Raw genomic sequence first — 12911 nt, forward strand, 5'->3', positions numbered from 1 at the left:
TGGTTTCCTAGGCTTTCAGCTTTCAGGAACTGATGAGGAGATTAACCATGTTTTCCTTGGGGCTGAATAGTAGGGGGTTCTGTGTGCAACTCTGTCCACAGCATTACCAAGTAAACTGCTCATACTCCAGGCCAAGCTGCAGCTTCACATCTTGGCAGGCCTTAAGGAAGTCAGCTGAACTCACCAGACATGAGGGCACAATTAGGCCTGCCATGTATGAATGAAACAAGTAAATAACTCCAGCTCCTGGAAACAAAAATGCCCTTGGCAAATACAGATAGTGGAGAAGTAATTTGAACGCAGTATAAGAGAATTACATACCGTGATTTTTTTTTTAAGCTTACACATATATTCTGCTGCTAGAAGAAAAAAAAATAAGAACATTCAAAACAAAACTTTGAAGCTTCTGATTTGCAAGGCCACTATTTATGCTCCTACAAAGACCAGTAAATAAAATTGACCACAAAAACAGTAGAAGCAGTTGTACAAGAGGAAGACAATAGAAACGTGTAGTTTTAGAGCCTGACAACAGCTGGTTGATTTCAATAATGTAAAATATTTTTTAAAGGTTAAGCATTCACCATGACACAAAGTTTCTAGGCCATCTCTTGTGTTGATACATTTCCATTGCCTTGCTCTCTGCACAGAGCCCCAGAGCAGCAGATCATACTCACATGTTTTGCAGAGAACTCATCGACCTCCTGCAGCACCTTCTCCTGGCACTCCGGGTTGGTGGCCAGCAAGTAGGTGGCAAAGGACAGCGTGCTCGTGGTGGTCTCATAGCCAGCAATCAGGAACAGGAAAGCTTGGCCTGCTATCTCATCCTCTGTTAGCATCTTCTGAGCCTTTTCAGATGGGGCTGTGCCAGCCAGAGGCGCCTCATCCTGTCTGGGAGCAGCAGATGGGCTGAGCACACCCAAGCACCCGGCTGCCATGGCTGAGTCACAGGCGTCAAGCATCCACTGGAGAAAATCTCTGCGCCTCTGCAGAACAAGGAACATGAGGGATGGGTCACAGAGCAGTGCCTTCCATGGGGGATGGAAACAGAGAGCTACTTCCTATTTATAGTGCATGCTTGGCTCCTACAGAATGGCCACCAGCCTTTCAGTGAACAAGGAGGCTTCTATAAATCAGCTGGAAATGCCATAACTAACAGCCTGTCCTTGCTTTCTTCCCAGTGAGATGAGACTGATCTGCCCCCAATTCACAAGAGATATGTTATGTACCCTTCACAGAGGATTGCTAATGGCCAGCTCTGCACAGACCTTATATTCTTAGGCTGAGTTCTTGGAATTTGCTGGGAATCAGGGGACTGACATAGAGACTGTACATGCAGGCTCCATGCACATCTGCCAGATGGAGGCAGCACAAATCATGCTTGGAGGAGCTGGTCCATCTGCTTGGATGCACCACCCTCATTTGTTGGTATGGTCCAAAGCTTGGAACTCACCATCTAAGTTCAGGGTTGCATCTACATTACTTTCTATACTAGCTTAGTGTGACAGGGCTAAAGTCTAACCTCAGTAAATTGGGAGATCTTTTTATGAGAAAGTACAGCTATGAACACTTGTAAGAAGATAGCCTTTTTTAAACAATTATTTAAGAACATATTTGCAGAACCATATTAAAACTGCAAGCATTCCCCTACCACAAAACCTGCTTGGGCAGTTTGTCTTTGCAAAATGCCCACTGAATGATCCTACTGTTATGAGAACACTTTCTTTCACACTTATTTCTGACACAGAAGCTCTAATAAACAGACCTATGGCCAAGAGTGAGCTGACTCCCAACCAGTGTGGACAGCAAGCTTGATTAGGCTTTGAAATATAACCCAAAAGGTTTGAATTGACTTTTGCGAGTGGGCATAATAGAATTGTGCTGAACCTAAGCCATAAGGCTGTGTGATTGATTTTCAATTCCTCAAATACCAACAGAATACATGATAGCTCAAGGACTTAGAAGTGACTGCAGTGCAAGAACATGACAACTTGTGCAGTGGGATGGACAACAGAAGGGACCAAGCTTTTCTTCAAAAGAAAAGAATATGCTGTAAACTGTACTTTTCTGTTAAAAATTAATCATTTGAAGGATTTCTTGGATGCGATGTTTGAGAGATAAAGTAGAAAAAAGAAGGGCCAGAGAAAAGGACAGGCAAACAAGATAAGAGTAAGGAAGAAGTAATTAATTATAAATGTCAGACAACTTAATCAGATTATTTATTTTTCACACGACATGGGAAAAGAGAGCAATGAGACAAGAAAACAGGAGAAATACTCAGTGCTTAGCTCTGCTGCCAACAAACTGTTCTGATTGATCTACAGGCAGAGAGGAATGGTTATTTTGGGGTTTGAAAAACACAAGGGATTGGAATAGTGCCTCTTTAACAGCTCCTTCCCTCCACCCCAGAGAACCTTTCCATTAGGTACCTTGTACCCAATGAGCATCTTTCACCCTGGTACACCCAAAAATCAATGCTCCAGATAGCAGCCAGAGCCTGCTGAAGGACTCTGCACATTCACCAGTCAGACTGAATCACCTCCAAGGCATGGGAGACGTACTTTTCCACCAGCAGGTGAAGGCACACAAAAAACCATTACAGATATTGTGCTCTGCAAATGAGCTGCAGCTCTGAAAACACTTCCTTGTGCCTAGACTTAGGCACAATTCCCACCAGCATGATAGGATACCTCTGCTCCATTATATTCCTGTAGATTGGAGGAAGTAAGACTTCATGCAGACTTCAGATGTGAATAGCTCAAAATCTTGTTCACTTTTTCTGGGAAGGAATAGTTTGTTTCTGGGAATAGTTTCTGGGAAGGAATAGAACATCCTGGGAGTTCATGTATTGCACAACTCAGAGTCCAACTCTTTGGCATAGCCTGTGCTTCAGGGATTTCCCTGGTACATATATTTGTATTAGGCCATTTTTAAAATTGAAAAAAACAAGCAAACAAGAAAAAAAAAAGCCAACCAAACCAACCAAACAAAAAAAAAATTCAAAACAAAAAAACCAAACAAACAAAACCAAAAAGAAACAACAACAGTAAAAAAAACCAATAACAACAAAAAAACCCAAAAAAGCCAAGAGAGTCCAGTTCCAGTGTGTTCATTAGTGTGTGGATAAACCAATTCAAAATAGTAATGAACCACATCTGTAGAGACAGTCTCTTTATCTGCAAGACTAGCCACCATCACCTAAACTACCTTCATAACATAAAAATGTTTAATTACATTCCTATTCAGTGGAATTGTAGCACTGTAGCCTCCTGCAGCTCAAAAGGTGTAACATTGGCTATGGCTCTGCATCCATCCTTCTCTAGCTGTGAATTTCCTTGTAAACAAACCCATTGCCCTCTAAGGGTTTGCTGTTCCCAGTCATGAGCTGTTAGACAAGCCTGGTCTTATATTTAGACAATACACTCTCTGGAGACCCTGTAAGATGTTTCTCCAGCCTTAAACAAAATCAGGTCCTGGCCTTATACAAAGCATCGGGTTATTGCTGTAATAGCAAAGTAATAATCATAATGACTACTGAATAAAATTTCATTCATGAGAATTTTTGCTGAAAGCAAACTTAATGAATACCAGCGCAAGTGAATATTCCCAGGAATGTGCTCTGAAATGCCTCTGTGGCCATTTTGAGGAGCTCTTTTTATTACTCACGTAATATATTTGGTTAGGAATTTAAAAGCTTGTCTTGTTGCAGAATCTGTTTTTAAGGTCATCCTATCCAGAAAAAACTGGATACCCGATCTGTGCCATCTAATTTGCTCACAGGTGAGCAGGGGTTGCTAAGAGCAATGGCTTCATAAACAAACCTTGCAAAAACAACATTCATTTGTAAAAACAACTTGAATAATAGTAGGGGGAAAAAAAGTATTACATTAGAGAGAAGTAAGCTTTCTTCCATGATAGTTCTACACAGTGGAAGGAGCTATATTTCAGCAAAGCTTCTCTTCCTTATGCTTCATTCTGCTTCATTTTAGGCATCAGTATAGAGTGTCACATAAAAAATCGTCCTCAACCCAAGCGAGAGAAAAGATTTCCAGGGTTATAACAAGTCATAATGAAACATATTTTTTTCCGTGCCATCAGGATGGAAAAATCACTCTGATTCCAAAACCTAACAATGGCAATAGAGACAAATACTAGCATAAACCCAAATATAATTGGATTGTTAAGTGCTAGAAATAAGGAAAAAGCATCTCATGAAAATTCACAGAGGGGAAGGGGGAGGTTCCTCCACTTCAGCTGACAGTAGAAGGAAAAAAAATTTTAAAATTACATTTTTTTCTTAATTTAACAACAGACCAGGTACTTACAGTGCCACTGCACAAAAACATTCTTTGGTCATCACATCCAGCTGCTGGCTTCCTTTCTCCATCAGGGACATTCATTTGATTTTTCTCACAAAAAGCAGAAGCCCATAATAGCCTCCATCCTGTCCTCTGACACTTGCATAGTTATGTTACAATGGCCTCAAAAACAAATTCCTGCCACAAAAGAATGGCGTGCTAATGCGATGGACTCTTGATTTGCCCCTGTACAACACAGAGCCCGTCATTAAGCCAATGATAATTGAATGGAAAGCTAGGATTTGAACAAAACCCATATAATTTGAATGCAGTGTGGGACAGGGCGAATGTCTAACTCGGCGGTGACACAGACATCCCCTCTGAAATATATAATAAGACAAGCTCCGCTTACAGCTTCCCCAAGATAGACACCTTGCAGTATATTTCCTGACACCAGTGTTCTGGGCCGTATCATTCCTCTCATTAGTCTCCTTAGGCATCACCTGGCCCTGCAGAGAAGCGGCTCTGCACGGAGGTGGAACGAGCGCGCGGCGCCAGGGAAGGCCAGGCCGCCAGAACCCACCTCCCCGTAGCCCCACATTTTCCTTCACAGAGAAGAGCAAAGCACAATTCTTCCCAAGAATATTCTCATCTCACTTGCTGTGCCTGTGTTTGTGCAAAAGTAGAATGCAATTTGGAGATTGTTTACCCCAAGTGATGGTGTTTTGTTTCCTTGGCCTATCAGGGCCTATTGTGTGTGTGTGTCAGGACTGTCGGCTGATGGTCACAAGATTCTATGCTGTTGGGTGCAGAGTTGAGTGCTTGGTAGATTCAGTTTAGATGTAATATAACATAGTGTAATATAATATAAAATAATATAATAAAGTAATTAATTAACATTCTGATAAGATGAAGCCAGATGCACCATTTCTCTCCCCCTCGTCGGGGGTTGCCTGTGAATTCAGTACCTCCCCTCCTCACATCCCGGCTCTCGAGCCTCGCAGCTGTCAGAAGGAGAGAGATGTACCACTCACATACGAGATGCAGCATGACTTTTCTCACAGGAGGCAAGGGATGGCTCCAGCTCTCTCCCTCCTGAACAGGGAGTTGTGGTTTCATATCTGAGGCTGATGTGCCAGCTGACCTTCTGGCAAACTCACCATGCTCTGGGATCCAGGGGACCCTTGGGTCATGCCTTTGGTAGAGAGATTAAGCTGTTCAACTTCTCTGCAAGCTGAAGTAAAAAATTACTTAAGGAAAACTACCAAATATGTATCAGTTTGAATTTTAGTTCTTAATGTTTTGATTTCAATCATGTTTTCTGTAAATTATACTCAAATTTTATACCACTCTGATAGTTCAGATCTGTGTTTTGAGTTCAAAATAGCCCAGAAACACAAAATTCATGATGAATCAAGGAATCAAAATAAATGACATAATTGGTCAATAGTCTGTAAAGCACTTGCTGTGGTGTAAAAGTCATGCAAATGTGATGCTGCAAATATAATGCCAATCACAATAAACTGTACAGACCTTCCTGGTCTTTCTCAAATACTCTGATTCAAACTCAAAATGATAGATTTCAGAAACCTTATCTATCAGGTAGAAAGCTCACATCTCATATTATTTCAGCAAACTTGTACAAACACTGCTAAGTCAATGTATATCCAGGAAGCTTTTCATAAGCTTGATTTGGCAACCCTCTTTTTAGGTAAGACAAACCTGCGTCACAATGAAGTTATCAGTCAAGCACTGCAGTAGCTACCCAGATCCTTTTGAAAAAGAAGCACAGAATGCAGTCCCACTAAAACTATCATTTTGCCAATCATCTTTGAAAGGATCAAATTCAACCTATAACACTTGCAGGCTTCATTTGGTTTCTCAGTGAAATCAGAAAAAATAAAAGGACAGTTTTCTCTGGCAATATATCCAATTCCAAAACATTCCAGAGAGAGTGTCCTTTTGCCTTGTGCTTGAACACAGAAGCTCAAATCAAATGAGAAGCCCTCAAATTTGTATGTCTGAAGCTTGAGGACATGATGCTCTCAGAGGTGATACTCAGCTCTGGTAGGACCTGGACTCTGTTAGACTCCAGGGTATGGCCATTGCTCAAGAGAGGCTGGGAGAACTTTTCAGTCAGGCAGGTAAAACTCTTTTGTTTGCATTTGTTAATATCAGCAGAAGAAAACACTGCAGTGTTTTTATTGTGAATGGGCTGAGGGTCTGAGGGCAGGCAGGTCTTACAAAGCAATATAACTTGTGTAAAACAAAAAAGAAAAATTCACTGGGTGCTGATTCAGAAAGTGAAGCCTTTTGCCAGTCTGATCTGATCTTAATATTTATAATAAAACAAGCTGAGAAGATTTCGTATGAGTTTGGACTTGCTATTTTCTTATATTATCATCACTAATCTTGTATGCAATTTTTTGACAGTAGTTCACATCCATAAGAGAACCCTGGGAGCATTTAATAACTCTGCATTTGATGTCAGAAGCCACAGCAATGTCTTTGCTTGCTACTTGAAAGGAATGTGTCCCTACAAAAATGTTGCATGAAAGCAAAATGAAAGCTACCCCCAGGAGGGGCAGGCTGATCAGCAAATAGATGAAGGCACCTGAACAGAAAGTGTCAAACATGGCAACAAAACAGATCTTCTCCATGTGACCAATGTTCTTCTAAAAAATGAAAAATAAAAATAAAGCCAAGAGTAGGCTGAATTAGAATATGATACGGATTTTATTGGCTGAGTTTGCCACTAAACCTGCAAAGTGGCCAATATGATTTACTGGTTAAAGCACTGCCCTTCCACAGAAGCTGAGATGCTTTAAGCTGCACTCCCTTTTTTGCCTGTAAAGCAGAGTTATAGCTGGTGCAGCTTCTCCATCTGTAAAATCGGTACAACAGACATCAAATCTTATAAAACACCGTGAAGAGAAGCTAATGATGATCTCAGAAAACCGTTTAAGACCTAGGATAAAAACAGATTTACACAGACTCAAAGAGTTTAAGGCAAAAGCATCATCATAGAGGAGAAGGAGCCCTGGAAGGAACTCAGCAAGTTATCTGCTTCATCCCCTTGCCACAAGGCAGCATCAGGCAAACGAGCACTGACAGCTGTTTGTCTAACCTGTTCTTAAAAACCCAGCAAACCCTGACTTCCCACAGCGTCCCCAGGCAGTCCACCCCAGCACTGGACCTTTTCAGTCACTGCAGAGGTTTCCCCTCCTCCAGTGACTCACCACAGATATTGCAAATCATTAGATTTCACCAGCTACATCCATAATGTCTGCAACTCCACAGCCTGTACCTGTTCACAATGTATGTGTGTGTATATATAAATATATAAATATATATATATATGTTTTAAATGTATCTTTAATAAAGCATGCTGATAACATAAAAATCAAACTGCTGAAAAATACAAAATGATTTGCACATAGCAGTGCTTCCATTCATGAGGGGGAAGAGTCCACAGGTACCGGTGGTTTCTTCCTCAAAAATTTTGCACCTTTCTGACCTTCAAAAGTAAAAGCTTTAGTAGCATACAGAGGGATTAAGCCTAATTCAACCTGAAAATAAAGCTGAAGGGATTTCTTAAAACCAACATTTTGTTAGTGACCCACCTCCCCCCAGTTTATACTGCTGCAAGTAGCACTAGAGGGCTCACATCTTGAAAGACAGCAGCCTCCTTCATATGGTCCCACACAGACCAGGGATGAAAATCAATTTGAATTTCAGATCTAACTGTTAGTGAATTAAGAGAAAGAACAGAACTGTTTGTAGTTGATATAATCTTAATACAGGTGTTTACAGCTCTTTCAGGAGCAGACTGGTTTTTAGATCCTAGCCAAAAGCCAGACTTGGCTGAAGTGCTATGTAAGATACAGAGATACCACAGGTATGGGTGGGAAAAAATAAGATACACTCCTATTTGGTTGCTTCATAAACTGTGTGGGCCCACAGAGAAACCCACAGCTTTCCATGAGGGCTGGAAACCCTTCCTGTAGCTGTTCAGTGTAAAATCAAGGGATTGTCTGTAGCCAGGTCTATTTACACCTCTAATGAACTGGCCACTGTCTCTGACTCTGGGAAGCTTCCCCCTAGTACCAGGCTCAGGTATTTAAGACAAGCACTAAGTTTTTCATCATGAAATTCAGTTTAATGGTAAGAAAATGTCATGGAGTTCGTGGCAGCTGCTTGGCTGCTCTGCCACACTGGGCCGGCAGTGTCAGCCCAGGTCACAGCACAACAGCATAACCAGCACAGCTCCCTCCATCACACACACACACGGGGAAGGATCAGAAAGCAGCCCAGAATTCAGGGGCTGGAGAGTCCCATCCAGCTTTCCCAGTCTCTGCACTGTGATGAGCAAGAGACATTGGCAGCAAATATCAGTGGACAGCAACCTCCTCGTTCTGTATTTGCAAAACATTCAGGATAACACCACTCTGATAATGACTCCTGGCATTACTGCAATGCAAACAATAAATATTGGATTTGTGTGTGTGGTAGCTGAGCTTCCCTTGCCCCACATGTGTTTTGCTGCTTGAAGGGGGAGGAGAGACATTATCAGAATACACAGTGTGGAGAGATAAGAAAAGAAATAACTGAGTGATGGGGGAAAGAATAGCTCAGGCCAGGCCCTGCCATGCATGCCAGCACGTGGAGCAGGCACCCATGCCCCAACCAGCAGCAAGCTGTGCACCTTACTTCACATTGCATGCATGCATCCCCTCCCAAAGCTCATCTGGCCTCCCACTAAACCATCTGACTCTCCTCCCCTCTGTTATTTGCACGAGGAAGGGAGGATGCAGGAAGGGAGTGTTTTAGGCTAAGTGTCTGACATCCAGAAGCTTGACCCTCTGCTGACTCAAACTGCTGACTAAAGGCTATGTTGCTGGCAGCCCTCTGCTCTTTTCCACTTGCCACAGATTGCAATTTTATTTTCTTAAATTAAATTCCCGATTAATAATAATTTCTTGTTTTAGCAGTTGACTCACATTCAAGAAAATGCACAGGAATCTCATTATTTCTTTCTTGCTCTTTGTTCTTCCAGCCCCATATGCTCCTTTTAACATTCTTGCAAAGCTCCACCACTCACTTTGAAGAGCCATCAGGATATTTCAGGGCCATTCGGGGAATTTACTGCTCACATCCTGCTCTCCCTCATTTTTCTCAGGGTTTGTTCAAGATCCTTTCTTTCTGCATCACACAACATATAGATTGCATATGTTTTGAGGGAAGGAACAGCTCATTATTTGGTTTTGTGATGCCCTTAAGTATTTTCAGGAAGCCAAAAAAAAAAAATTCTTTTAACTAAACTGATCATGGTTTTGAGACTGAAATAAATGCCATGTACTGCTTCAAGAAAAAAAAAAAAAAGGTACAACTAATGTTATTCATATTCTGTATTAACAATATGGGGGAAAAATTTTCATTATCACTTCTTCAAGCAACTGCTCTCCACTGCTGGCAGGCAATCCTACTGCCAGCTTATCCATTCATGATCACACCTACACCCTACATTAGGATTTATCCCGGATTTTCAGCTATATTAAACTGGCTTTTACCTAAAGTACATAAATCACATCTATATCTGACTCTCATGACTTGTGTGCATGAAGGGATACAGCCTTCTAACACAGTGGGTGAGAGCACTGGGAAGGAAAGGATTATTTTCAGCTAACCAGTGACCAATAACAAACTGTGTTATCCTCCACAGCTTCACGGGTGCTGGGTTCAGTTATGGGTTTTATCCAATAGATGGCTCCTCAGTAGCAGGAAGGATTCTCCCCTTGCTCTCCTTCCCTTCACGGAGTTTCAATATGACTTTCTAATATTTACACAGCTATTATCTTGCAAATATAGGCATTTTGTGCACACTGATAAACACACAGAAGCAGCACGTGTGCGTGAATTAAAGAACAAAAGAAAAACTAGATGACATTTTATATTACTGCCTGCCACTTTGTCCTCTGCCAGTACAGGGGTGCATGAAAAATGATAGCCTGGAATGCTTCCTAAAGTCAAACTAAAAAAATAAAATATAAAAAAAATACAACTATAGAAACATTAACAGCATGCCAAATACAAGCTGTCTTTCTCCCCAAATACATGAGGACATCTCCCATATCTTACATATCCCTGACTGAGCAATACTTAAGGAACTTACAGGCATCATTACTACTCTGTCAACAAAGGATTTTTCACAAGAAAAAAATAAAATCCTATGTGCAATTATCGATATAATGACCCAGGAGGGTTCTGTGTAATTGGCAGGGTGCAAGTTAACATCATCATGAGTAAGGTTAACATTTCTGAGACAGTGAAAGTGAATACATTTTTGTTGTTTTACAGAAAAACATGATTAGAATAATAACCCCCAAGATATTCAGAAAAATCCTGTTTATCCCATATAGACACTTCTCTGAATCAGAAGAACAGTTCCCAGTAATTTCTGTTCTGAGATCTATCCTGCATCTCAGTCAAGATCCTGTCAAAACCTGGTGGTAACCTCACTTTGGGATTGTGACCCTCTGGTCTGGCCACATGATCAACAGAAAACAGAACACCCACAATAAATAATAAACTGCACAGAATCCAGATGATGGCTGTTTAAATTCCCATGATTTAACACGTTAATGGGGCACAAGTACAAACCCCCTATACCTGCTGTTAGCATCTAAAATAATATCATTCTTAATAATAACCTTTATCCTTGAAATATTAAGCTGCTTTGAAAAGTGGGGGAAAGGTATCATTTTACTACAAATACACATATAAATATGTAGCATCATAACATTAGCACAATTACAGCTGTAATAACTGTCAAGAAAAAAAAAAAATAACTGTTTCATCCCTGTTCAAAGCTGAGCACAATCACTGGTCTCATTTCAGCATTCCAAGAGGACTTGCCTAATTCCATGCCTCAAGTCAGCTTTTTGCTGGCTAAAACCTGGAAAATTCAAACCAGCTGGCACCTCGGTCGCTCCAAAAGAAGCTCAGCAGCAGCATGCCTGACCACGGGGCTGTGACACTGCTGCTCTCCTTTAGCCCCGAGCAGACACCCCAAGCAGCCCCCTATCCTTGCAGTGCATCATGCAGAGAAACAGCACAGTGAAAAGGCAGCCTTATGATCTGGTGATCCCTCCTGGGCTCTTTGAATGCTTAAAAAGACATTGCTCTTAAACTGCATAGAGCAGATTTAAACCCTGGCCAGTCCCAGTTGTGGTGAAACACCAAAGCTCCATCTTCCCACTTGGCTCTCTATCCCAGGACACTGCAGCCAGCAGATCTCACCCAGCCCCAAAGCCAAGCCTGCAGACTTTGAGCCACCTTGTCTCTCTTTAAGGGGCAAATATACAGGCATGTCAAAAAATCAGAGTTCACAACTGAAATACTGACAATCATTTTCACCGTGGAGCAGTTTAAAAGAGGCAGCAGTGATATTCATTAAGCTGTTAATAATGGATTGTGGCACAAAGCAATTTATCAAGTTTCCACTGTAATTAAAATCACTGAATATTCGGGCACTTGCAATGCACCTAGCTCTCCCTGCTTCTGAAGCTTTACATTTTAATGTGAATTATAGCTCCCTCTCCCCAGAGAGCTACTAAAAAGCCCATTTTAATTGGTATGTTTTTAATTGAGATTACATTATTAAAAAGTGTAAATTTCTGTTGAAGAGAGAAAGGAGGTGCTCAGCTCCCCTTTAGTCTGTCTCCCTTAGATACAGCTTGCTTATCCCAGCAGGAGGGAAAAATGAAGGGTAGGTGCTGTGAAGGAAGAGGAGAAAGCCCTGAACACTCACAGGCTGTGAAGCCAGGGCAAGGCATCATTGTCTGCTACAGATGCAGGATTTCCTAGGTGGATTTTCGGGAGGGAGAGGAATCACCACCACCATTCAGGCTGCTCTTAACAAAAGGCAGACGGAAAACACCATGCAGGGATTCCTGCCTCGTAGCCAGCTGACACTGAGGGCACATTTCAGCAAGCCTCTCCTCAAGCTTACCAGTGACAGACAATCTGTTGCTTTTCATAATAAGTCCAATATCAAATTCTCCTCAAAATCCACATATGGTCATGAGCGGATGGGGTCTCGCAAAAGCCTCTGCTGGTTCCAGAAGGCTGAGGGCAGGCAGGGAGAGGCAGTCCCAGGGCAGCCTGGACAGGGTGGCAAGAAGAGAAGTGCCCCAAGCAAACAAAGCCTTTGTGCACAGATATGGTCAGACTGAGCACGTTAAAAAGAAAAGTGACTTCATGCACTTGGCATCCAAATGCTGGCCACTTAAAGGGTTCTCCTGCTGGCAAGATGGACTGTCAGTGCCTCTTATAAGTAGGAGTATGGATCTCCTAAGGTGAGTAGACATGAGAGAAAAGGGAGAAATATCAAAGGAGTGCAAAGTAGATGGAAACAGCTGAGACAGATCAAGGGAAAAACCTCCAGAGATCAAAACATGCCAAAAGATGGACAAGATGGTTGAGCAAGAATGAAATATCATGGAACAGCTTTTTCATAACTGCTTCAGGAAAGGTCATGCTGTACTGCAAAAAGAAGGCAGTGCATGGGGCTGAGAGAGGTCACTGTAGGCAAATAGAGACACAGAGAGACTAAGA

The 12911-nt window shown here is 41.8% G+C and overlaps 1 protein-coding gene across 1 annotated transcript in view; it reads right to left on the reverse strand.

The window, feature by feature from the left end:
- Positions 1–12911, reverse strand: part of TBXAS1 (thromboxane A synthase 1) — a 228199-nt gene that overhangs the window by 64914 nt on the left and 150374 nt on the right. The window contains exon 9 of the mRNA XM_054631033.2: positions 675–983. Coding sequence (XP_054487008.2) covers positions 675–983 — 309 coding nt within the window. The remainder of the gene's footprint in view (positions 1–674; positions 984–12911) is intronic.

Source organism: Agelaius phoeniceus, chromosome 5 (assembly GCF_051311805.1).
Source record: "Agelaius phoeniceus isolate bAgePho1 chromosome 5, bAgePho1.hap1, whole genome shotgun sequence".
Classification (NCBI taxonomy): Eukaryota; Metazoa; Chordata; class Aves; order Passeriformes; family Icteridae; genus Agelaius; species Agelaius phoeniceus.